This window comes from Cucumis sativus, chromosome 5 (assembly GCF_000004075.3).
Source record: "Cucumis sativus cultivar 9930 chromosome 5, Cucumber_9930_V3, whole genome shotgun sequence".
NCBI classification, from domain to species: domain Eukaryota; kingdom Viridiplantae; phylum Streptophyta; class Magnoliopsida; order Cucurbitales; family Cucurbitaceae; genus Cucumis; species Cucumis sativus.
Window position 1 is genome coordinate 2,219,518 of NC_026659.2, and position 26,346 is coordinate 2,245,863.

At 31.6% G+C, this 26,346-nt stretch overlaps 5 protein-coding genes across 7 annotated transcripts; 2 read left to right on the forward strand and 3 right to left on the reverse strand.

Annotated features, from left to right (window-relative positions):
- Positions 1-125: 125 nt before the first annotated feature.
- On the reverse strand, positions 126-3,706 carry LOC101217381 (geraniol 8-hydroxylase-like). Of its 3 annotated transcripts, XR_004216640.1 has the most exons (3): positions 2,523-3,702; positions 1,101-1,181; positions 126-920 (listed from the first exon to the last, which is right to left on the reverse strand). XR_004216640.1 is itself a non-coding variant. In XM_031885375.1 (2 exons), exons 1-2 carry the CDS (start codon positions 3,411-3,413, stop codon positions 819-821), a joined length of 993 nt encoding a protein of 330 aa, XP_031741235.1. In that variant the 5' UTR covers positions 3,414-3,629; the 3' UTR covers positions 126-818. The 3 variants fall into 3 exon arrangements, 2 of the variants coding, with proteins under 2 accessions (XP_031741235.1, XP_031741236.1); XM_031885375.1 differs by lacking the exon at positions 1,101-1,181 and having other exon boundaries at positions 2,523-3,629; XM_031885376.1 differs by lacking the exons at positions 126-920; positions 1,101-1,181 and adding an exon at positions 1,303-1,406 and having other exon boundaries at positions 2,523-3,706.
- Positions 3,707-4,498: 792 nt separating this feature from the next.
- On the reverse strand, positions 4,499-7,681 carry LOC101217610 (geraniol 8-hydroxylase-like). The gene is made up of 2 exons (XM_004147550.3): positions 6,723-7,681; positions 4,499-5,193 (listed from the first exon to the last, which is right to left on the reverse strand). The coding sequence occupies exons 1-2, from the start codon at positions 7,611-7,613 to the stop codon at positions 4,591-4,593; spliced, it is 1,494 nt and encodes a 497-aa protein (XP_004147598.2). The 5' UTR covers positions 7,614-7,681; the 3' UTR covers positions 4,499-4,590.
- Positions 7,682-11,039: 3,358 nt separating this feature from the next.
- Positions 11,040-13,457, forward strand: LOC101217847 (subtilisin-like protease SBT1.7). The gene has a single exon (XM_004147551.2). It carries the CDS (start codon positions 11,072-11,074, stop codon positions 13,334-13,336), a length of 2,265 nt encoding a protein of 754 aa, XP_004147599.2. The 5' UTR covers positions 11,040-11,071; the 3' UTR covers positions 13,337-13,457.
- Positions 13,458-14,789: 1,332 nt separating this feature from the next.
- Positions 14,790-17,759, reverse strand: LOC101218082 (geraniol 8-hydroxylase). Its single transcript, XM_004147552.3, has 2 exons — positions 16,805-17,759; positions 14,790-15,573 (listed from the first exon to the last, which is right to left on the reverse strand). The coding sequence occupies exons 1-2, from the start codon at positions 17,693-17,695 to the stop codon at positions 14,965-14,967; spliced, it is 1,500 nt and encodes a 499-aa protein (XP_004147600.2). The 5' UTR covers positions 17,696-17,759; the 3' UTR covers positions 14,790-14,964.
- A 5,555-nt stretch (positions 17,760-23,314) lies between these two features.
- Positions 23,315-26,248, forward strand: LOC101218322 (geraniol 8-hydroxylase). The gene is made up of 2 exons (XM_011656478.2): positions 23,315-24,364; positions 25,428-26,248. The coding sequence occupies exons 1-2, from the start codon at positions 23,474-23,476 to the stop codon at positions 26,022-26,024; spliced, it is 1,488 nt and encodes a 495-aa protein (XP_011654780.1). The 5' UTR covers positions 23,315-23,473; the 3' UTR covers positions 26,025-26,248.
- The last annotated feature ends 98 nt before the right edge of the window (positions 26,249-26,346 follow it).

Here is a 26,346-nt window from a genome sequence, read left to right on the forward strand (position 1 = left end):
GATCAGGAAAACTATAGCATGCACAAAAATTATAATACTGGCCGATATTTGTTATATTTACAAAATATCTTAAAGTTGTGTTATAATTTCAAATTATATTTTTCTGGTTCTACTATTTGCTATAGTTTTCGTAATTATTTTTGTGCATTATGCAAACAAACCCTAGTATATGGGCCCATACATAAGTTTATCGTATAGGCATTTAAATTGGCCATATCAATTGGAGCATCATATTTTACATGCATATTTATTTTTGAGAATCAACATTCATAAAAGAAAACATAAAACTAGTTTTTACTGAAAAAAAGAAGGTAAAACTAGACAAGAAGTGGGAAAGCTCTCAAAGGAGAAGCCATTTCAAGAGTGAGTCCATACTTTTCATCCATATTCAAATCATCAGGTCGAAAACCATCTTCAAGCTTCCAATCAAAGAAATGAAGAAGCGAACCCAGCATCAAAGGCAACATTCTCATAGCCAATGACAATTCAGGGCAAATCCTTCTTCCACCACCAAATGGAACCAACTCAAAATCTCTGCCTTTAATATCAATTTCCATCTCTAAGAACCTCTCTGGCTCGAATATTTCAGGATTTTTCCATACGTTCGAATCTCGACCCATCGCCCATAAATTTACCGGCACTTGAGCGTCTTTAGGGATTGTGAAACCTGATATTTCGACGTCTTGTAATGCTTTACGAGGTAGTAGAAAAGGAGGGGAATGACATCTCAAAGTTTCTTTGATCACTGCTTGTAAATAAGGTAGCCTTGAAATGTCTGATTCTCTAATTGGGTTTCATTTTCCTATTACACTTCGGATTTATTGTTGAGCTTTTGATAGCTTTTGTGGGTTTTTAAATAGTTCTGCCATTGCCCATTGGAATGTTGCAGAACTTGTGTCGGTTCCAGCAATGAATAGTACCTATAGAACAACAATCAAATCTTTAATAATAAAAAAAAAAAAAACAGAATGCGCAGTTATTAAAATTCTGATTGAAGTAATTCAGAAATAATCTACTAGAAACTTAGGAAATAAATGTGTGTGAATTAATACAGAACAATTATTGCTAGGATTATAGAAAAATACAACATGAATGCGTACTTGGTTATTCACATGTCCCTTCATGTCAATGTTTAAGTCTTCATAGTACATTATTTATTTTCCTTTCTATGATTTGTTTTTCTGTCCAACCACAGAAAAGGAAGAGAAAATCAAAGGGCCAATAATTGAGTGATGCAACTCAGTTCAACTATCCAACAAAAATAATAATTTTGGAAAAAGTAGAAGAAATATTATTTGTTACATGAAAACTATGTGGTCGAAGGCTGAAAACTAAGATAATAGATGCGATTCAACATCAACAATGTATTTTCTTCCACCAGTTGTCTAATAAAAATCTGTCCTGCACTAAAATAAATTTTTAAAAGAAAAATGTTAAAAATAGAAAATTAACAAATATTTATATTCTATGAGAAATTCAAATAAAATAAATTTTGTTTTTAGTGGTTTTTGTTAAGTATGGATAAATAGTTTTTTTTTCTATATAAAAATAAGTTTTTATTGTTATTATTATCGTCATCGTGAAAAATAGCAAAAAAGAAAATTACGAAAATAAAGTTCATGTTATTTACATTTTTAAAATTATAAAAATAATAAATTTAAAATAGATTATCATATAATTATAGTGTCAAATTTGCTGTATGAAAAAAAAAAAATTGTGGAAGAATGATTTTAAATTTTCAAAATGATTTTAAATAATTTATTTGATTAGATTGGAAAGGAATGTATTTAAAATTTATGTTTATGGATAGTAATGGAAGAGGAAGAGAAAGAGAAAGTTAATAATTCACCGCCATACATTTTTATCATGGAATATGTTAATGAAAAATTTTAACAATGATAGTCAATTAATTAGGTAATTTACTTTGAAAACCTATGAAATTTGGCAAAATGGACCATTTTGACCTCAAAAAGTTTTTAAGTAAAAATAGGATTTAAAATCATTCTAGATTTGAAAATCATACTCTTTGGATGCACTGCTCTCCTTTTTCACAAGCTAAAATATTAAGAAAAAAAAAATAACACATGGCAAATTGTGGCCAAAGAGACTTAATTGGGGGCAAAACTATTTTTTAAACCCAATTAGTGAAGTAAAAATTGTGACTCTCTTATTTTTGTACCTAAATCCAACAATCATAGTTTATAACATGATAAATTTTTCTTACATTTTCTATTTTAAAATATTTTAATTCATAGTAATTTATCATACTTACAAATGTATTGTGAAAATTTAGTATATTTTTAAATATTGATATTTTTAAAATTTTTAGTTTATGTTGTTAACCTAAATTTAATTCTTAAAAGAACTGTTTATAGGTTGTAAATTAACAATTCCAAACTTTAAAACGAAGAATAAATGCTTGAAACTATGTTTCCCCCCTAAAATGATGTTAAAAGTTTGACTCTTAACAACAAATTAAAAATAATGACAATAATAAAAGAAAAAGGAGTTGAAGTAGATACCGCTAATAAGTGTTCGAACTCAATTCTCCCCAACTTGATTTCGCTATTTTCATCACCAGGATTGAGAAGATAATGCAATAAATCATGTTTAATCTTATTAGAACCACAACTTTTTTTCTGCTCATCAATCCGTTCATCAATCATCTGCTCCAACACATCAAAAATCCTATCAAAATGAACACTCTGTTTCTTCTTAATCCCCTGCACATCAAATCTCTTCAACAATGCAAAATAATCTCCAAAATTCGGTTTCGCAGCTTCTTCCATAGCCCCTCTTACAGCCACTTTAAACTCTCTCCCTATTTTCGAATTCGGGTCCACAAAATCCTCCGAAAAAATGGTATTCCAAAGCAAATTCACCGAAGTCACAAACGCCACTTTTCCAAAATCCACTGTTTCATTACCTTTCAAAGCACATCTAGATATCTCTGTCACCAGCTCTGCCACTTGGCCTCGTCTGAGGTTCTCGTTGGCGTCGAGAATCCGGGCAGCGAACAACTGGGTGTTGCAAATTCGTCTGAGGTTTCGCCAGAGAGGTGAAACGGGCATCCATGGGAGGCCGAAAAGATCGTGGTTGTGAGTGGTCATGGAGTCAGGGACGGTTCTGGAGGAGAGAAATTGGTCGTGGGTTTGGAGGACTTGTTTGGCCATGGCGGAGGAGGAAATGACGACGGTGGTGATTTGGCCGAGTTTCAAGGTCATGATCGGGCCATAGGATTTGGCGAGATTGGCTAGGGATTGGTGGGGTTTATCGCCGAGAGCAAGAAGGTTGCCGATGAGTGGCAATGGCTTTGGGCCGGGAGGGAGGTTGGTAATTGGTCTTGTTTTTGAGATCATTGAAATTAGCCATGCAATGGAAAGTAGAACAATGAAGATCCCCAACAAATCCATCTCTTACTACTCTTATGAATGGAAATGAAGCAATGTAAGCTTCAACTTTTGATTATATATGTAGGGAAATTCTTTTTAACTTTTTAACAGGTAGAATAAGTTTTGGATTAGACAAAATCACTTTTATTTTCTTGTCAAAATTTTTTTTTTTTTTTAAAGGATACATGTTTGACTTGTAAACGATGCATAATTGTTATTCACATGGCTCCCAAAATGGTTATAAGTGACAAGTATGGAAGGGTATTTTTTTATTAAATTTAGGAGAATAAATACGTAATATAAACCGTAGGCAGGTAGAAGTTGTAGGATTGAGATGATTTGTGTATAATCCTCCTCAAGGTAATCTCAATATAACTTAAGTGAAAATATGCAATACCTGTCTACAAAGTAGGAGGATAAAGAAATGTATATGAATATTAGAAAGTAAAATGATTTTCTCTTCCATTGATATCTGAATATGATGGAAATTTGCCACCATAATTGTATCTACTTTTTGAAACTTACTTACTTTAGTCACACATGGAAATAAAATAATATATAATCTAAAAAGAAAAAAAAAAAGTGGAACCATAACAAAATAGCTACTCCTATTTCTAAAACAATAAATACAACTTAAAATGCATTTAAAATTGTGTGGAACGGAGAAAGGTCGAGAAGAAAATTGTGGTTCAACCATAAAATGAAATTAAATGATCTGACAAAAATATTTATTATCTTCTCTTTTGTCATTTCATTTTATATTTGTTACACATTGAATTTTCAACAACCATAATTGAAGTTACATTGTAGATTTCGATTCAATAAATTAGTGAGATGTATAAATAATTTCTTTACCGGGTAGATTTTAACCGTTGGAGCAAGTACGATTAATCGAAGAATCGTGGCGGTTGCCAAGCTTGGAAGTGGGAAAGAATATGAAGGCGCATCTCTTTACCAACCAAATTACTTTCCTAATTAAAGTTGTGTTATATTTTCAAATTATTTTAATTCCGGTTCTACTATTTGCTATAGTTTTCCTAATTACTTTTGTGCATGATGTAAACAGACCCTAGAATATGGCCCCTAGATAAGTTTATCATATAGTCTTTTGAGTGAAGCATATATATTTATTTTTGAGAATCAACATTCATAAAAGAAAACATAAAACTAGTTTTTACTCATGAAAAGGAAGGTAAAACTAGACAAGAAGTGGGAAAGCTCTCAAAGGAGAAGCCATTGCAAGAGTGATTCCATACTTTTCATCCATATTCAAATCATCAGGTCGACAACCATCTTCAAGCTTCCAATCAAAGAAATGAAGAAGCGAACCCAACATCAAAGGCAACATTCTCATAGCCAATGGCAATCCAGGGCAAATCCTTCTTCCACCACCAAATGGAACCAACTCAAAATCTCTGCCTTTAATGTCAATGTCCATCTCTAAGAATCTCTCTGGCTCGAATATTTCAGGATTTTTCCATACGTTCGAATCTCGACTCATCGCCCATAAATTTACCAGCACTTGAGCGTCTTTAGGGATTGTGAAACTTGATATTTCGACGTCTTGTAATGCTTTACGAGGTAGTAGAAAAGGAGGGGAATGATATCTTAAAGTTTCTTTAATCACTGCTTGTAAATAAGGTAGCCTTGAAATGTCTGATTCTTTAATTGGGTTTCCTTTCCCTATTACACTTCGGATTTCTTGTTGAGCTTTTGATAGTTTTTGTGGGTTTCTTAATAGTTCTGCCATTGCCCATTGGAAAACTGAAGAAACTGTGTCGGTTCCAGCAATGAATAATACCTATAGAACAACAATCAAATCTTTAATAAAAAAAATGCTCTTACTAAAATTTTGATTGGTGGAATTCAGAAATAAATCTACTAGAAACTTAGGAAATAATACAAATTAATGTGTATGAAATACATAACATTATTGCTAGGATTATAGAAAAATACAAGATGAATCCGTGGTTATTCATATTCCCCTTCTAGTATCATAATAAACACGAAAAACTTGAATATTTTTAAAAGAGAAGAATTTTTCACTTCAAACGTCTATGATTAGACAAATTCTGTGGGATGAGAGAAATGAAGTTGTAAATTGGGATGTATTATGTATACAAAAGTACATTTAAAAAGAAAACAAAAAAGAACAAAATCATAGAAAGAAAAGGAAATAAAATCAGATTTTTTGTTTTATTTTTTCTTGGGATAAGCCAAGTCCAACCACATACAGAAAAGGAAAAGAAAATGGAAAGGCCAATAATTGATCAGTGGGGCACTCATTTCAACTCAACTATCCAAGAAAAGAAAAAAAATAGAAGAAATATTATTTGTCGCGTGAAAAGTAAATATGTTGTTGAAGGCTGAAAGCTAAGATAATAGATGCCATTCAATATCAACCATATATCTTTCCTAATTTGAAAAGTTGTCTAATCAAAAATTGTCACACTCAAATAAATTTTTAAAAAACAAATTTTCGAAAATAGAAAAAATTATGAAAAGTAAATAAGTATAATAAGTTTTGTTTTCATGGTTTTTCTTTACCTAAAGTGTAAATAACTTGTTTTCTTTTTCTATTTTGGAAAAAGCCATTTTATGGTTGGTAATTGAAAAGAAATGGATGTATTTAGATTTCCATGTTTATGGTTGGTAATTGAAAAGAAAAGAGAAAGTTAAAAGAATTTATTAAGATAGAATTTTTATCATCCAATGTGTTATTCATAATTTACTTTGAAAACCTACGAAATTCTCCAAAATCTGTCTATTTTGGTCCAGAAAGTTATTAACTAAAAATAGTATTTATTTTTTCTTTTTAGATTTTAAAATGATTAATATCAATGAAATGAATTATGTGTGAGATTTGAGATTTGGATTGAATGCGCTTTTTGTTTAAGACGAAATATTAAGAAAAAAGTTTAACACATAGCAAACAATTGTGCCTAAAGAGACTACATTGGGGGCAAAACTATTTTCTAAACCCAATTAGTGGAGTAAAAATTGGAGTCATAGCGTATAAGACCATAAATTATTCTTACATTTTCTATTTTAAAATATTTTAATTTATAGTAATTTATCAGAAAAAAGTTTACTATATTGATAAATATTCAATATATTAGTTTATTTTGATAAGAGACGTTTGATTCTTAAAAAAAAAAACTCCATCTAGGTTATAAATCAACAAATTCAAACCCTAATAAAATCAAGTTAAACAGAAGAATAAGTGTTTGAACTCAAATTCCCCTAAAGATAAAATGATGTTAAAATTTGGATTCTTAACAACAAATTGTAAGTAATAATAATAAAAGAAAAAGGAGTTGAAGTAGATACCGCTAATAAGTGTTCGAACTCAATTCTCCCCAACTTGATATCGCTGTTTTCATCACCAGGGTTGAGAAGATAATGCAAGAAATCATGTTTAATCTTATTAGAACCCCAACTTTTTTTCTGTTCATCAATCCGTTCATCAATCATCTGCTCCAACACATCAAAGATCCTATCAAAATGAACACTTTGTTTCTTCTTAATCCCCTGCACATCAAATCTCTTCAACAATGGAAAATAATCTCCAAAATTCGGTTTCGCAGCTTCTTCCATAGCCCCTCTTACAGCCACCTTAAACTCTCTCCCAATTTTCGAATTCGGGTCCACAAAATCCTCCGAGAAAATGGTATTCCAAAGCAAATTCATCGAAGTCACAAACGCCACTTTTCCAAAATCCACTGCCTCATCACCTTTCAAAGCACATCTAGATATCTCTGTCACCAGCTCTGCCACTTGGCCTCGTCTGAGGTTCTCGTTGGCGTCGAGAATCCGGGCAGCGAACAACTGGGTGTTGCAAATTCGTCTGAGGTTTCGCCAGAGAGGTGAAACGGGCATCCATGGGAGGCCGAAAAGATCGTGGTTGTGAGTGGTCATGGAGTCAGGGACGGTTCTGGAGGAAAGAAATTGGTCGTGAGTTTGGAGGACTTGTTTGGCCATGGCGGAGGAGGAGATGACGACGGTGGTGATTTGGCCGAGTTTTAAGGTCATGATCGGACCATAGGATTTGGCGAGATTGGCTAGAGATTGGTGGGGTTTATCACCGAGAGCAAGAAGGTTGCCGATGAGTGGCAATGGCTTTGGGCCGGGAGGGAGGTTGGTAATTGGTCTTGTTTTTGAGATCATTGAAATTAGCCATGCAATGGAGAGTAGAACAATGAAGATCCACAGCAAATCCATCTCTTACTAATTTGTATTAGATGGCTCCCCAAATCTATAATATAATATATAAAATGGAAATGACATTAAATAATAAAAATATTAAAAAAAAACAGCTCGATGGATATTAGTGAAATAGGTTGGTAAAGTAAAAGTTTATGGATAATACTTTATATGTGTAAGTATTAAGTTAGGGAGGAAGGAGAGTAATACTATTTTGGAATAAATATAATTAAGAAGGAAAATGTTTCTTATTTTTGGAAAAAAGAGAAAGATGATGAAATGAGTTATTAAATGAGGAGATAGATGTTATTTGTTATGGTTGGAAAAGTAAAAAGAGAGATAATTAATTAATAGGTATAATAACAGTAATAATTAATATTGTTATTATTAAATAGGATTTTTCGGTAAGCGTTAACTCACTATTCACCTTCTTCTACATCCTCCCTCTCCCCCTTCACCGAGCCGCGTGAGCCACGATCTCTTGGGCGAGCCGTCTCTGTTGTTCCGAGCCGCGTGTACCACGATCTCCTCCGCGAGCCGCGCGCCCGAGCCGTTCCTTGTTTTGGAGTCACTTTTGATGAGTTTTGTTATTATTGATTGGGTTTGGTACCCCATTAATTACCTATATGGATTTTAATTATAAATGACTTTAATTTAATTTACCGCTATAGAATGAGTTTTAAATGGAATGAAAAAAACAGCTAATAATTAATTGAGTCCAAACAACCTAATGTACAAACACAAAATTAGTTTGATGTTTCTCACATTATATGTGTTCTTACTTTCCCAAGATTGGAGATTAAAGATGAAAGATTGCTCAAGATATTGATGAAGATTGAAATTATTTACAATTATATGAATTTATGTAGATAACAAGTTAATATTTTTCTTCAACACTCTTCCCACTTACCGCAACAAATGTACCTTCACAATCCCATATCACCCATCCTTTAAACTATCAATTAATGCACTATGTTGCGTCCTCACCAACATCACACGACCAAGTAAATTATTTATAAAATTTTGATCACATCTCAAGGTTATAATCAAATCTTTTTCAAAGTTTTAAAATTAAAAAAGAAATATTTGTAAATGTTTTATAGTCTAAAAATATATCATGCTTCAAATATAAGTAATACGTAGGATTATTTTATATCCTTGAAATTCAATGACTACATCGTTGTACAACCTATAAAATAGATCTTCTATATAATTTTTGACATTTTTTAAAAATAGTTTATTAGAAAAAATTTTAAATTTATATTTGAAGGATGTGACACATATTGAGATTGAGATGCAACTTAAACCAAACTTTGGAGATAAAAAAAGTTGTAACTTTTTCTAATTAAAAAATTGTATTCAAGTACAACATATTATCAAACTTTAGCTAAAATTCTATTAATTAACGGAAATCTACGAATCAACTCGATATTTTTAAAGAAATTAAACCAACCAATATGTGCAAGCACGTAAACCCATATCCAACCAAAGATAAAAATAAAATTCTATAATATACGCAATATATCAAATCATGCCTAGCTAAATCTATTATAACAATTCTCATTAATTTATAATCTTTTAAAAAAACTCAACTTATTGTTATATTGTCTTAAAAATTCACTATTATGTTTTTTTTTATAAAAAAAATTGTCCCAAAAGCTCATTTTTTTTCACCATGGTAAATATAACACTTACATTAATTTTTTTTTTGTTTGTTGTAATTTCGCAAGCCATCTTATTAATATTTAACTTGATAAATCTTTAAAATAAAAGTCATGTATAACACAATGTATATTTTTATAATAAGGGGAATGCATATATTGAATCATTATGATATTTGGAATCAATGTGGGGAAAATATAACATATATACAGCTATTCATGACATGATACTAAGGATCAAGTTGGCTACAATGTAAGTCATGTTATTAACTAATAGTTATTATGAAAACTAAACATGCGTATTAGTGATGTATTTTTTTTAATTGTATTTTCTTTTAATTTATTATTAAGAAGAATTTTTGAGTGTGTAACACTATAACTTCAACTATATTAAATCAAAATATTTTATAAAATAATTGAGAATTATTTTATGCATTTATATGGATTTGGCTATAAAGGCCGAACATGGGGAGGTTCAAATTTTCATGTTATATCATTTTATTATAATACTCGAAAATATAAATTGGACAAAATTTTAGTAATTTACAATTATTTTGAACATTATTTCTGGTTAGAAGGAATGTGTTTTTTGTAAAACTAGAAAAAACAATTATGATAATAGAGTTCATGTCACGACATTTTCTAAATTTTCAAAAGTTACAAGTTTAAAAGTGATAGACTCTCTATAGTCCTATAATTACTGTACGATATTATTAATTTTGCTACATTCGTAAATTGGTGTCATGAGCTATTTTTTTTCTAAATATTTTTGTCATTTGATGCAATTTTTCCATAAGAAAATTACTAACATTTGTAATTTTTTAAATACAAGGTGAAAATCACTAGGTTTGTTTTAATATATATACGTATCTTAACGGTTAAGCTGTGTACATGTTTAATGTTATTATGCTTTTTTTGAAAATTAGTTAGTTCATATATATCAAATTATCTTTTACACAAAATCATATTGTTTGGTTAATTTAAATCAAAGTATATCATACAACTTTTTGTGGGAGGTGTTTAATTAGAAAACAAAAGGTGGAGTATATGGAAATGAGAATCATGAACCTCTAAAATGTAACTCATAGTATAAAAATTTAATAAGTCAATAAAGTATGAAATTGCTGTTTTTTTAGTCGTGGACGCATGGAGTCTCATTAGACTAAATAAAAAATGAGGTTTAAAACTTAAGATATAAACTCGACCAACGCCTTAAACAAATATAAACTCAACGAAAAGAAAGAAATTTGAACTCTATTATTGCATATATTCATGTTGAAAAAGAAAAACACTTAGGCTTTAGTCTTATTTGGGAACCACTGTGTTTGATTCTTTAAAATTAACTTCATTTCTTGATGAGAATTGAAATAGTTTGAAGTGAATTATTACTGAATTCTAAAAATAAAAAAGAAAAAAACTTCTTGTCAAACTGTACACGTTCTTTTTTTCCTTGGAAGATGCAACAACCAAAGGGGAGAAACAGTTAGCACTATGCTTTTGAGAATGGAAATAATTCATCAACAAGATTGCATTTTTGTTTAAAAAACTATGAATAATTAGAAGCTTTATTTGCAAGAAAAAATGTGAACATTATCATGTAGATTTATAAAAATTTGTTCCAAGCTGTACTGTATATGGGTAAAGTCAAAGTTTTTGATGAGATGAAGAATTGTCACATGTACATATAATAAAGTACATAAAATCTCATAATCAACCATTAACAACATATTTTCCTTTCCCTATAAATATGTTTGGGTCCTCAAACAGAAAGGCACCAAAAACATAAGAAAACACAAAGTAGTTTCCATTAAAACCATGGTTTTTCTTCCTTTCATTTGTATCTTTTTCTTCCTCAATTTTCATGGCTATGTTGCCATGAAAACTGAGCTTTGGAGTGCTTCCAACACCAATTTACAAACCTACATTGTTCATGTTAAGCAACCAGAGGTTGAGATTTTGGGTGACACCATTGATCTACAAAATTGGTACACATCATTCTTACCAGAAACGATCGAAGCGTCATCCAACGAACAATCACGGTTACTTTATTCATATCGACACGTGATCAGTGGTTTCTCTGCAAGACTTACAAAAGAACAAGTTAAAACAATGGAAGAGAAGGATGGTTTCATCTCAGCCATGCCTGAAACCACATTGAATTTGCACACAACTCACACACCTGAATATTTGGGGTTGAACCAACATTTTGGGTTATGGAAAAATTCAAACTTTGGTAAAGGAGTGATCATAGGAGTATTGGATACTGGAATTCATCCAAATCATCCTTCGTTTAACGATGAAGGAATGCCGTCACCACCGGCGAAATGGAAAGGGAGATGCGAATTTGGTGCTTCTATTTGTAACAACAAGTTGATTGGTGCAAGAACTTTCAATCTTGCTAATAATGTTTCGATTGGGAAATCACCAAATGACGAAAATGGACATGGCACACACACAGCAAGCACAGCTGCAGGCACTTTTGTTAAAGGTGCTGAAGCTTTGGGAAATGCAAGAGGCAAAGCAGTTGGAATGGCACCTTTAGCTCATATTGCAGTGTACAAAGTTTGTTCTCCAAAAGGTTGTTCCAGTAGTGATATACTTGCTGCCTTAGATGCTGCAATCGACGACGGTGTTGACGTGCTCTCGCTCTCCCTCGGTGCCCCTTCGACTCCATTTTTCAAAGACACAATTGCCGTAGGGGCATTTGCAGCCATTAAAAAGGGAATTTTTGTGAGTTGTTCAGCAGGGAATTCAGGCCCTTCCAAAAATACATTAGCCAACGAAGCACCATGGATTTTAACTGTTGGAGCTAGCACCATTGATAGAAAAATCGTGGCATTGGCAAAGCTTGAAAGTGGCAAAGTCTTTACCGGTGAATCTCTGTTCCAGCCAAGAGATTTCTCATCAAAATTCTTACCACTTGTATACGCTGGCAAAAGCGGAATCGAAGGTTCTGAATATTGTGTTGAAGGTTCACTTGAAAAGCTGAATGTGACAGGAAAAATCGTGGTATGTGAACGAGGAGGAGGAATAGGCAGAATAGCAAAAGGGTTGGTTGTGAAAAATGGTGGCGGCGCTGCCATGATTCTTGTAAACCAAAAACCAGATGGGTTTAGTACTTTAGCTGAAGCTCATGTTCTTCCAACAACCCATTTAAGCTATGAAGATGGACTTAAAATCAAAGAATATATAAATTCATCACATAATCCAAAAGCTTCAATTTCATTTGAAGGAACTCTGCTTGGAAACAGAGCCACCACTTTCTCCCCTGCTATGGCTTCTTTTTCTTCACGAGGGCCATGTCAAGCAAGCCCTGGGATCTTGAAACCTGACATAACAGGCCCTGGTGTCAACATTCTCGCAGCTTGGCCATTCCCATTAAACAACAACACAAACACGAACACAAAATCGACTTTTAATGTTATATCAGGAACATCAATGTCTTGTCCTCATTTAAGTGGAATTGCAGCTTTGATCAAGAGTAATCATCCTAATTGGTCCCCTGCTGCCATTAAATCTGCTATTATGACCTCTGCAGATGTAAGAAATCCTCAAGGGAAACCAATCGTGGATCAAGATTTGAAACCAGCGAACTTTTTCGCTATGGGGTCCGGACATGTTAATCCATCAAAAGCAGCTAACCCAGGATTGGTTTATGACATTCAGCCCGATGATTATGTTCCTTATCTTTGCCATTTGTACACAGATGCTCAAGTGTCGATTATTGTTCGTAGACAAGTAACGTGTTCGACGGTATCAAGAATACGAGAAGGCGATCTGAATTATCCTTCGTTTGCTGTGAGTTTGGGAGCTGATTCACAGGCGTTTAATAGAACAGTGACAAATGTGGGTGATGCTAATTCAGTTTATTACGCCATTGTTAAGGCACCAGCTGGAGTTTCAGTGAGAGTTACACCAAGAAATTTGAAGTTCTCAAAGTTGAATGAAAAATTGACATATTCTGTAACTTTCAGCCGGATCGACTTTGTTAGAACAAGAAGTGAATTCAGTGAAGGGTATCTCATATGGGTTTCTAATAAACACATAGTGAGAAGTCCAATCTCTGTAAAGCTCACCTAAGGAAGTTATGAAACCTACTTCATACATTGTTGTATTTCTTTTAATCATTTGAAATAAAATTTGTAATAAGAATTGGTGTAATCGTTAATCAATTAATTAACAACTAATGGATCTCATCTCACTTAATTTTTCAAAGGAAATCAAATTTATCACTCTCAACTACGCAATCGTATTCCGTTTGTTGATTACCAATTGAGCACCATAATATTATTGTTTTCTATTTCTTTTTCTAGAAGATTGAATCAACTTTTGAGATGGTACCTTGATTAGTACTTTATCTACCTGACTGTTATTTCATATAACTGATTTAAATTGCTAAAATATAATACAATGTCTGCTTATTCAAGTTCTAGCTCTCTTGTCAAGACAATTTGAAAATTGGCGTCAAATGACCAAAACCAACCAAATTGATGGTGAGCACCTGGTTGTACAAATTTGATCTGTTGACTTTGTGAACCAATAAACCAATCTGTCTATCAATCAAGGAATTGTGAGAAATGGGATCGACTCATCTTAAAAAATAACACATAAAAATGTATTACTGCTTTAGTGGAGACAGAAAAAATAAAAGACTAAGATCCATTGTTCGACCTTACGGTTGGCCACGAAACCACCAACCTTCCAAAAATCGACCATCACTCTGTTTACAACACATGCCTCATTTTTATTATCAAATTTGTTTGTCAAAATTTAGGGTGAAGATTTGAATCCGTAACCTTTTGTCCACATATATATACATGTGCTAATCGAACTAAGCTTCGGGTTCAACATTTTAGGTTTAAGTTGAGAGGAATAGCTTTTTCAGGTCTCATATTATCTTCCAATCTTTTTGTTTCAAATAGCTTTTATCTTACCTTTTTTTTCTATTCTTTTATTCGACTTTTTATATTTAATCTTGATATTTTTTAGCTTTAGTTTTTCTTATAGGTTTTTTAATCAGGAATAAGTTGCTCTTTCCCACAGTAACTATTTTAGATTTATGGACTTTCAAGTACTCATACAAGCTCAGTAATTATATAAATGTCAAATTTACACAATGGTTCCAACTATCCTATTTTAATTTACACATGAGTAGCCTAATAGGGCTATTACTCTACCATAACTCAAATGTGTAAACTATGAGCACTTGTGTCACTTCTAAGATTGTATACACACTCTATTTATAAATCAACTTCCCATGTAAAGGATATATTACAGGCGTTCTCTCTTTTAACTACTAAGTCAATCTCAAAAGGAAGGGTCTCTTGATGTCGTTATTAAAACATAATTTGCGGAAAAGGAAAATTGAAAGTGTTTTTGGTGTAACAAAAGGGTAAGAGCACGACTCATTTTATTAAAAAAAAAAAAAAAAAACTAGCCTAGAAACATTAAAGAATTTGGGTATGAAAAAGGTAAGCTATGTTAAAAGCATTTATATTCAGTTAGTTACTAATTAAATAGGAGCAAACATATATATGATATTGGACAAAGTCAATTATTCATAAATATTTTCCTATAATTTAGATACTAAATACACACAATACATAGTTCTATTAGCAACCAAACCCAAAACATAATTTTTCTTCAATAATAACATAGGAAGTAGGAGATTATTTGTAGTCCACACATTTGAAACAGGCTGAAAAAGATCAAACAATGATAGGAATAGCTTTAAGAGGATGAGCCATGACCAAAGTGAGACCAACTTTTTCATCCATGTTCATGTTTTTTGGTGTGATTCCATCTTCAAGCTTCCAATCAAAAGAATGAATTAAAGAAGCAAGAATCCAATGCCCCATTCTATTAGCCAAAGGCAATCCAGGGCAAATTCTTCTACCAGCACCAAATGGAATCAATTCCATGTTTCTACCTTTGTAATCAATCTCTGAGAGCTCCAAGAATCTTTCTGGTTTAAACAATTCACCATCTTCCCAAATGTTTTTGTCCCTTTGAATGTACCATGCATTCACAATAACTTGAGCATCTTTTGGTATTACAAAGCCTCCAATTTCAGTGTCTTGTCTTGCCTTTCTTGGCAATAGTAAAGGAACTGGCGGGTGCAATCTAAGAGTTTCTTTTGCAATTGCTTGAAGAAAAGGGAGCTTTAAGATATCCGATTCTTCAATTGGCCTGTTTTTTCCCACAACTTCCATGAGTTCTATTCTTGCTTTTGATAGTGCTTCTGGGTTCTTTAATAGCTCTGCCATTGCCCATTCTACCATAGATGTAGTCGTATCGGTACCAGCGGGCAATAGAACCTTTTTTTTTTTATGTGGAGAAACAGTATAATTAAGTACCAAGTAGATGTATAAGTATACACATTTATCTAAAAACGATGCCAAAGTTATTATAAAATTGTGTTCAATAATTGATGTTGGTTTGGAACATTGATTAGTTTGGTGTGTGTTGCCCCAGTTGACTTAAAAGTAGTTTAAAATAAAGCAAAAAAGAGGACGCTTAAAAAGCAATGGTTAGACAAAATAGGTGGAGCCGTGAATATATATGATTGGACTAAAGGTGAGTGTAGTGACCTTAGTGTTTATATTTAAAATATAACACCAATCTTTTTTTGTGGTAAATAAAAAATAAATTAAAATATTTACCAGCAAAATTTTAAATTCTATCAATTTATATCACTCTCAATCAATATCACTTGTAGAAGAATATTAGTGTGTATGAATATCTTTTATTAATAAAATCTAAAAATTTTATAAGTCGTAAATATTTTGTTAAATTTGTTATTAGGACACTTTAATAATTGTTTTATTTAATGAATCTTTTTAAATTAAACAATAAAAAAACGTCATTCTCAACTAGAGCATGAACTAAATCTTTTATATACTACAACCACGATTTTCTTGTCCACCACTAAACTTTTTACATAATATATATATTTTTTCTTTCTGAAAAATTAAAATCAATTTTCAATATCTTTAAAAAGGTTAGAATAGTTATAGATATAACAATAAGATTTAAAGTATTCGTACGACACAAAGAAATTATTGCATATATAACAAAATTTACCCTTCATTTTCAAAATTTATTAGTGTTCATCTCTCTACACTCCCAATAAATCATTGTCCCTTGCTAGCTTATTGCTATTTAGAAGAAAAAAAAACTTTTTGTTCTGTATTATATTTTTACGAGAGATTAAAAATATAATAGATTACAAAATATATATTCATATAATATTATATTTCCTTTCATGAAATTAAAAAAAAAACTATTAAAAATTATTTAAATTCAAATACATTTTATAGCCAAATTTAATTACTGTATTTTAATAAATTTTAATTTTGGTCCATTTCTTTCACTATATTTGAAAATTAACCCAAAAATTTTAATTGATATAATTTTTTTTTTTTGTATTTAAACCAACAAACATATAAAAAACAGAAAACTATTTTTACCAAATCAACTTATATTATTTACAGTTCTAGAGAGAGTAGAAGAACTTTTTTTTTTCCAAAGGTAGAGAGAGAGATTTACCAATATTAAATGCTTGATTAAATAGACGTCGAACATAGAGTCATCATTTTCTTTCGCAAGATTGAGAAGATTATAAAGCATATCATGGTTTTCTTCCACTCCTTCCAACTCCATTCGCTTCTCTATCATATCCCCAATCATGTCCAAAAATTTCTTAATATAAACCATCATACGCCTTCGACTACCTTTAATATCCATCGTCTTAAACAAAGGAAAATAATCTCCAATGTCCGGTTTCCCAGACTCCTCCATAATCCCCCACACGGTTTCCTTCAAATCTTTCGCCCATTCTGAATTTGGGTCTGCTAAATCTACCGAAAAAACCATGTTCGAGAGCATATTGAGAATGGTCACAAACGCAGCTTTTCCAATATCTACAGCCTCGCCTTTCAAAGCCCTTTCTCGTACGTTGTCTAGAAGTCGTTGGATTTGCTTTTGGCGAATGATCTTGGTTGAGTCGAGAATCTTGTGAGAAAACATATGATTGTTGCATACTTTTCGAAGGGTTCTCCAGACGTCACACACTGGAAGCCAGACGAAACCGAGCTTGTCGTGGTCGTAAACTGTGGAAGAGTAAGGGATCGTACGGTCACATAATTGTTGGTCATGGGTTTGGAGGACTTCCTTAGCCATGGCTGCTGAGGAAATCACTATGGAGGTCATTTGGCCTAGTTTGAGGCTCATGATGGGGCCATGGGACTTGGCTAGATTGGCTAGAGATTGGTGGGGTTTGTCACCAATATCCATTAAATTTCCAATGACTAAGTAACCTTTTGGCCCAGGAGGGAGCTTGGAATGGGTTCTTTTGGTACTTGAATTGAAGAGTAGAAGAAAGGAGAGGCATGAGATGATGAAGGAAACAAAGAGCATGCACATAATTATAAACTCCATATTTTCTTTTCACTCTTTCTCTCACTCCATACACAATTTAGTTGCCTTTTTATAAGAGTTAAGAACTGACCCATGACTTTAATTCTAATTAATTAAGTGTTTATTGCTCTTGTTAAATTATACGTTTATGTTTCTTACACTTACTTTTTCTTTTCTTTTCAAATTGTCTAATATTTAAGAGAGATGAAGAAATTTTGAAATGGCTAACTGATCTTTATACGTTTAGAAATATAATTTGAAGGAGAATTTTACTTCAATTAAGTTCTTTTGTTAATGATATTCATGATTGTCCTATTCTAGCTTAAACGTCAATAACAATTTGACTGATCCTATAATATTTAAGGAAGTTTAAGATAACTAGTAATAAGGGCGGCCCACGACCTTTTAATTTAGTCCTTTTCAAGGTCCTTTATATAATTTGTTGGAAAAAAATTTTAGGAGTTTTGAGGCAAACGTGGAAGAAAAATATCACTAAGAAGCTATTTGTAGCCAACTGAAGTTTAGTTCAAATGACACTTGTATGTACATAAGGACAAGAGTTCTCGGGTTCAAATTCTCATACCCCAAGTTGTACTTAAAAAAAAAAAGGAACACATTAGTATTCCAGTCCGATGACACAACATCTACATCTAGGGGTTACAAACAAAGTGTTCAACACCACACAAACATCTATGGATCACAAACACACCACCAGAGAGCTTAATCATTGAATCATGAATGTGTGTTGACAAAAACTTAATTGTCCATACACTACAAGAAAATATGTATTTTTCGATGCACAACATAGATATCGGGATAAGTGACAATGTTGTGAGAAAAATCTTCTTCTAACATCGTAAAAGCTCCATCGAAAAAGGTTGGCAATCTCGACGCGGCATAAGGCGACCTCGGTATAAGATAATTTAATAAAAAAATTACAAACTTCTCCTAACGCCATTATTTATGACATTGGGAGAAGTTTATAAATTTTTAATATATTTAACTTCTCCCAAGGCCGTTATGCATGATGTCGAAAAAAGTTCATAATTTTTTAATATATTTAACTTCTTCTAACATCGTTATGCATGGTGTCAAAAGAAGTTTATAATTTTCTTTAATGTATTTAACTTTTTTCAACGCTGTTTTGAATGACGTTTGGAGAAGTTTATAATTTTTTTTAATATATTTAACTTCTCTCAACGTGTTTAGTCATGCGTTAGAAATGTCGTCACTTCAAATACCATTTTTATTTCTGTAAAACAAATTTGTGTTAGCCGAAAATGAAGGAAAGGGAGACCGAAAACAAAGGAGACGAATGAAAGGTTTGAAGGCCGAAAGAGGAAGAAGAAGGTCTATCGTCGTCCACCGTTCATTGCTTGTCGTCACCCTCGACGCTTGTGAGCTGCCGTCTGCCCCTCGCCGGTAAGTGGTTGTTTTTTGTTTTTTATTTTTGTTTTGGTTTAAGTTTGAGAAAAAAAAAATAGTAAATAGGTATGTTAATTTTGTGATTGTCAAGGCCATCTCTTTTGTGTTTTTCTCATTGTCGTCGTCATCCGCCACTACGCTTCTACTGTTGCCCTCATCCGCTCCTTGCCAGTAAGTCTTTGTTTTTATTTTTTTTATTTATTTTGGTTTGAGGTCGAAAAAAAATATTAAATATGTGTGTTAGTCTTTGTTGTTGTTGATCTAGGATCCGATTAGATCTCTTTCGGATTTTTTCTAATGCTAATATTTTTTCATTCATTTTCTTCTAATTTTTCATTCTGGATTTCTTCTAGGTTGCAGTATTTTTTTTAAAAAAATAAAGGATCTTCTGACACAACATTTTGTGTGTCGATTGATTCTCTTCCGACTTATTTTTTCTAACTTCAATCCCAACGCAAATTTAAGCGTCGGAATAACATTGTTATGTGCCAATTTCACTTAAGGACATTCCTTCTCGGGGAATTTTGCTCTTTGTTTTTATTTGTTTTGTGTTGGATTTTGTTTTTTTCCCTTGTATTTAAAAAAATGAGAGGGAGAGAAAGAAAATAGTTTTTACTTTTTGAGGCCATTCATATGAGTTAGTCGATGGATCATGGTCAAAAGGAGGGAGATTATTAGCTTTATTAGGGCTTCAATCAAAACCAAATATTTTGATGATAACAAATAAACTGGAACCATATTTTAGTGTGGTTGGTATTACATTTTCAAACTCTGCATCTATTACCAGTTTTTTTAGAAAGAGAGATTTCATTACAATTATATCATATATATTCATAAACTATATAGTAAAAACTATTTCACTGTACTTCATCAGCACGATTCATAATTAATAAATATAAATGAATTTTGAACATTCACACTAAACCTTTAAACATAAATAATAACAATAAATTATAAAATTCTTAGACACCTTTTATCACACTGTCAATTACTTTTATTAGAATTTGACAGGTGACAAATTACAATCTTACACTTTATTAGAATTCATACATATGGATAAAAGTTGTTTGAGAGAAACAAATTATTTTTCGTAAATAAACATAAAAGATAAGATGGAATAACATAGTTTGAAATGTAAATTAATTAGATAAGAATAGGTATAGCTCGTACTGGTTGAGCCTTGGCAAGAGTAAGACCAAACTTTGCATCCATATTAAAATATCTCAGGCGTAACTCCATCTTCAAGCTTCCAATCAAAGCAATGAATCAAAGAACCAACCGTCAAATTCAACATCCTCATCCCCATTCCCTGACCAGGACAAGTCCTCCTCCCATTACCAAATGGAATAAACTCAAAATTTCTTCCTTTACTTTCCAAGAACCTTTCTGGCATGAACACGTTTGGATTTTCCCACAAGTTTAGGTCTCTACATGAAGCCCATAAATTCATTCACAATAATTTGAGCCGCTTTTGGAATTGTGAAGCCTGAAATTGTTACTTTTGATTCTACTTTAGGTGGAATTAGAAGTGATGATTGCATTCTTAAGGTTTCTTTGATGATTGCTTGTAAATATGGTTTTTGTAATTAGGGGAGATGGGAATCCAGGGAATCCAAGGGCAAAAGAGATTTGTAGAATTTTTTATTGTCATTTTTAACATAGCATATATAAATTCTTTTTGTAAAGAGAAAAATAAAATTTGAAAATTTAGTTTAAGTAAAAGGATTAAGGCTATAGTTCGTACGTAGTTAAAGGATGAGCCATCTTAATTCACACTAATTATATAACTAATTGGTGAGACTCCTATTGTTAAAGCTTTCCAATCAAACCAGTATGAGATGGTGACTTTGAAATTGTGGAGAGCAAGGAATAAATAAAAAAGTTTGCCGTTAGGAGGGAGAAGACGATGAAGGAAAAATGGTGGACAAAGGTGGTTAGGGGAAGAGAACAACGATCCTTTTTCTTCCGTAGTTATTGTTTAATTTTAGTTAATTTATTGTTTTCAAGAAATTGTCACGTCAACTTTAATGAATTTGGATGATAGAGATATTATTATTCAACATTTTCAAAATAATATCCACATGTTGATTGTCCAGTCTAAACTATGCTAAATTATAGAATATGCTAATCAACTTTGTACTTTTCCTAGAAAACATAAAATGTTTCAAAAATACCCTTCTATCAAGTGAAACTGTTAATATACCCATAAATTTATTTGAAGCTGTTAGCTTTTATCAAATTTGCAACGTTTTTTTATAGTTTTGGATATCAAAAAGGTCATAATTACATCGTTGTTTTGAAAAATGGATGGTCTACCAAAACGTTTGGTTCTACCAAATATTTTCTTTATTGACGGTTTTCTTTTCTTTTTTTGTTTTTCCTGCTGACATTTTCCTATACACAACCTGGTCTCTATGGAAGTTAGAGTTGCTCAATTTTTTTAGTCCATTGTGCATATTTTAACGATACTTAGTCCTCCCGTTAATTAGAGTTTTGGTCATTCATTTTGTCTTCCGAGCAACATTTACATTATTTTGATTGTTTCGATTTGTCGGAAGAATGAAACATTACATGTAATGGAGACATATTTAATTCTTCTTGCTATTGTGCATTGTGATTTATTAGCTTAAGGAGAACCTAAATTTATAGACAAAACATTGTCAGTTTCAAATAAATTTATCATTATCTTAACGATAGAGATATTTTTAATTAATCAAAGTTATCTATGCAACTAGATATTAAAAAATTTTGGAATAAATTTTTTAACTATTTCTATGTTCAAGTATATTTTTTAAACTTTTTAATATAATTTAAGGATATTTTTTAAACAAAACTTTAATGGTTTCTATCTAAAATTAACTATAAGAATATGTTTGAATCATTTTTTAAAATGTTAGAATATTTTTGAAACTTTAAAAATTTACGAGTATTTTTTTTTTTCATGTAATATGCTAATCGTGTGAGACATATTTATATATATATAATTTAGCCTTTGAACAAAACCCAAAAGTAATCACCTAAAACAATATTACTCTATAATCTACCAATTACAGCACAACTATCTATATTATATTATTTAAGAAGGACAGTAGGAAAAATATTTGTTTTCCATATTTTGTCTCTTTTGTAAAACCATACCTTCATCGTACAGCTTGAAGTTTAAGTTAATGGTTGTAGACAAATTTAATTATATATCACTAACATCTTTTCATGATTAGCTTAATTGTTGTCCTTTGCTAGTTTATTGTTATTCGTTTTTTAAAAATTGCTTTCTATTAATATTTTTACTAGAGATTATTAATTTTCGGTTACAAAATGGTTAGAAATATTTTTAAATAGAGTAAAATAATATTATTTATCACTTTCCTATATATTAAAGAGAAGTAGCATTAGATGACAAAAAAATTTAGAAAAAAACAATTCATAACACATTATTTTTGCATATTACAAATTTGCCAAATATAACATTAATAAGATGTAATTTGAGGGTAATCTACTTTTAAATTTTCTATTTTTACAACTTTAAAAATAAGTGACATGGACTCTATTATCATAAATTATTTTGCTATTTTTACAACTCCTCTATATTTAATATTATACTTTCATATATTATGTTATTAATATATTAATTTTGACACAAATTAAGGGTGAGACTAAATTTAATATTTATAAAAAATACAGTGATTAAAATTTGACAAATGGAATTATCATGATTTAACATTGCACAAATTATTTGAAAATATATAGGGGACCAAAATGATATTTTATATTTAAAATGTCATCTAATCCGAGGTTAGCTCATCGTAGCATGTATCAAATAATTGAGATTCCATCCTATTTTCAATTTATATACTTTCAATGGCAAAATTTAATTATTATTGTAATTTGAATAAATCTTAATTTTAGTTATTTATTTGTTTTGCTATATTTAATTTGAAAATGGCCTTTAGAAAAACAAATTATATGTAATTCCAGAATTTAGAATTTGAATACCAACTAGAGATCTATTTTTTAAAAAATCACGTTGGAAAGCATATTGAGAGTGGTCACTTGTGCTAGATTTTGCTACATCTTATGCTAGAAAAGCTTCTTGTTGGAGAAGTGTAAATCCACACACATATTCAATTCATCCCCATATATATTACAAAATTCTCAACAACTCAGCATCATGAGGATCATGTCAGAATTTGATAAAAAAAAAAAAAAAAACCAAATATATAGTGTTCTATAGTCAATCAGTAAACTTGTTGGTTGTTTTCTCAATAATCTAATTTAGGGTCCCATTATTTGTTGTGACATCGGTTGCTTCCAAGTTCTATCTTGTCATCTTCATCATAAATCTTATCCTTCTCTGGACACAGAAGTGGATCAAAGATGGAACTTTCAATTCTCAGTTGCATAGTATGTCTCATCGTCACTTCCATACTCATCCATTTCATATTAAATAGGAAAAAACCCAATCTTCCACCCGGACCCAGATCCCTTCCCATCATCGGAAATCTATTAGATATTGGGGACAGACCCCACAAATATCTCGCCGACCTTGCCAAAATCTACGGCCCGATCGCGTCGTTAAAGCTCGGCCAAGTCAATGCCATCGTCGTATCATCACCGGAGACAATACGACAAGTCCTTGAAACTCACGACCAGGTATTATCCACCAGAGCAATCCCGGACGGCGCAAGAGTATTCGACCACGACAAATTAGGTACGTTATGGGTCGCCCCTATTTCGCCAATTTGGAAAAACGTTAGAAAACTGTTCAAAACCCGACTTTTTTCCCAAAAAAGTCTGGAGGTCAGTGAAAGTATCCGGCAAGCGAAGATTAAAGAGCTTTTGAATAGCGTCCGGGAAAGCGCCGTAAAGGGCGAGGTTGTAGATGTTGGAGCGGCGGCGTTTAGGACGGCTCTTAATATAATGTCCTGTTCGATTTGGTCAATGGATTTGGCAGATACTAATTCGGAAATGGTGAAACAATTTCAGTCAAGGTTTAGGGGAGTGATGGAAGCATTTGGGAGAACGAATGTTAGTGATTTTTTCCCGGTGGTTAAGAAATTTGATATTCAAGGAGTGAGGAGGCGTAACAGCGTTCATTTGAGAAAGATCTTTGATTTGATCGATGAGATGATTGACGGACGGCTGAAAATGCAGGAATCTCTTGGTTTTACACCCAAAATTGATGCGTTGTATCATCTTCTAAATTTGGATGAGGAGAAGAACGGAGAGATTCTTATGGACAGAAACCAAATTGGACATTTGATTTTGGTGAGACTGCCTTTCTTTCATTTGCTTTTACACTTTCTTTATTATTTTTCTTTTCTATTTTAGAAAATTACCTTCTTAAAATAGGTGGATAGTTGCAATGATAATATGCAAAAACCATTGCAAACATGATAACTAGAATATGAATTATTATATAAATAACAATATTTTAACCAATTATAAATATATCATTCATTGTTGGAGTCTATCCTTTAAGATGACGTATTGAAAAGGACCATTTTTATTATAATCTTGACGTTGACGTGTCGTATATAGTAAGATCTTTATTTTATTACTGTATTAGATATAGGATTTGTATAAATTATTTTAAGATAACTTTTGGGTTAGAAATGAATTGTAGATGACACTAAGAAGGGCTCTTTTTGGAACAAGTCAATGAGAACACATAAATAAGGTTTATAAATTATGCAGCGACTTTGTTAACCTTTTGTTAACCTTTAACTCACTTTGAATAAATAAATAAAAAGCTAAAAACCGTGCAATTAATTTGAAATTAATATTCATTTGAGAAGCTAAGAAAAGACAAAGGTTTGAATTATCGATAGAGGAAAATATGTAGATTTTATTTTTATGAAAGTTTCGATTGAATATCAATCAAAGTGTCGATTTTGATGGATATTTATATAAAAATAAAAAAATAAAAAATAATCAATAATTAACTTTAAATTATAAATAAATATTTCATTATTTTTAAATAAGAAAACATATCGAAATTATATTTATCACTCAAATGCTTTTTTTTTTTTTTTTTCTCTCTTAGAGCTTTTCTACTCTATAAGGGTAGGATGTTATCATAATTATTGAAAATCTAATTTATGCATGTTAAATCTAGGGTGTAACAAAATATAAGATTGTGAAATGTTTAAATGGTGAAAAATATAGGGTTTAGTTATAAATTACATGAATGAAATAAATTTCAAAATACTAAATTCAAACTTGGAGTTTGGATTAAGTTATTATATTACCAGCTTACTTCATCACAACTTCTAAGATGTATCTAATCCTAAAATAATGATAATTATTTTCGTTTGATTATGGGTTGTAGGATCTATTTGTAGCAGGCACCGATACAACTGCAACAATAATTCAATGGGCAATGGCATATCTTTTACAAAACCCAAAAGTTATGTCAAAAGCCAAAGATGAGCTAAACCAAATGATAGGAAAAGGAAATGCAATTATTGAAGAATCACAAATTGAGAAGCTTCCATATTTACAAGCAATCATCAAAGAAACATTGCGATTGCAATCTTCACTTCTTCTTCCTCGTAAAGCCCAATCGCAAGTCACCATTTCTGGCTACACAGTCCCGAAAGGTACCCAAATAATTGTCAATCTTTGGGCCTTAGGTAGAGACTCCAATATTTGGGAACAACCAAATTGTTTCATACCAGAAAGGTTTTTTGGTAATTTCAATACCAAAGGTAGAAATTTTGAGTACATTCCATTCGGTAGTGGGAGGAGAATTTGCCCTGGACAACCCTTAGGAATGAGGATAGTGCATTTGATTGTGGGTTCTTTGGTTCATTGGTTTGATTGGAAGCTTGAAGATGGAGTTACACCACAGAGTTTGAATATGGATGACAAATTTGGATTGACTTTGGAGATGGCTCAACCTTTGAGAGCTATTCCTCTCTCTTAATTCAGTATTGAATACTATATGAGATCGAAGAATCATAATAATGAATAACCAATATAAACTTACTCACCTTGTAGTGTTGATCCAAAAAATCAATTTGTAATATGAGTTATGCTTCCTCATCATTATGTGCACCTTAAGAGTGTAATATTGCATGACCATGTTGCCTATGAAGAGACATTATATTTTACTATTGGAGTATATTGAGTTTGTTGAGGCCATTGTCACGTTTGAATGTCTCTTTAGAGCTCTTGAAGCTTATATCTTTCCTCTTTTCAGGTGTAGACATTCCTTAGCTTCTTGGGGGAATTCTACTCTTTGTTTT

Excerpts from the sequence above, each read along its gene's own strand:
- LOC101218322 (XM_011656478.2), top strand. The coding sequence starts at position 23,474 with ATGGAACTTTCAATTCTCAGTTGCATAGTATGTCTCATCGTCACTTCC. Across the intron at positions 24,365-25,427 it reads AAATTGGACATTTGATTTTG|GATCTATTTGTAGCAGGCAC; the intron begins GTGAGACTGCCT and ends TATGGGTTGTAG.
- LOC101217610 (XM_004147550.3), bottom strand. The coding sequence starts at position 7,613 with ATGGATTTGCTGTGGATCTTCATTGTTCTACTCTCCATTGCATGGCTA. Across the intron at positions 5,194-6,722 it reads AGTTCGAACACTTATTAGCG|GTATTATTCATTGCTGGAAC; the intron begins GTATCTACTTCA and ends GTTGTTCTATAG.
- LOC101217381 (XM_031885375.1), bottom strand. The coding sequence starts at position 3,413 with ATGGATTTGTTGGGGATCTTCATTGTTCTACTTTCCATTGCATGGCTA. Across the intron at positions 921-2,522 it reads AGTTCGAACACTTATTAGCG|GTACTATTCATTGCTGGAAC; the intron begins GTATCTACTTCA and ends GTTGTTCTATAG.
- LOC101217847 (XM_004147551.2), top strand. The coding sequence starts at position 11,072 with ATGGTTTTTCTTCCTTTCATTTGTATCTTTTTCTTCCTCAATTTTCAT.
- LOC101218082 (XM_004147552.3), bottom strand. The coding sequence starts at position 17,695 with ATGGAGTTTATAATTATGTGCATGCTCTTTGTTTCCTTCATCATCTCA. Across the intron at positions 15,574-16,804 it reads TAATCAAGCATTTAATATTG|GTTCTATTGCCCGCTGGTAC; the intron begins GTAAATCTCTCT and ends AAAAAAAAAAAG.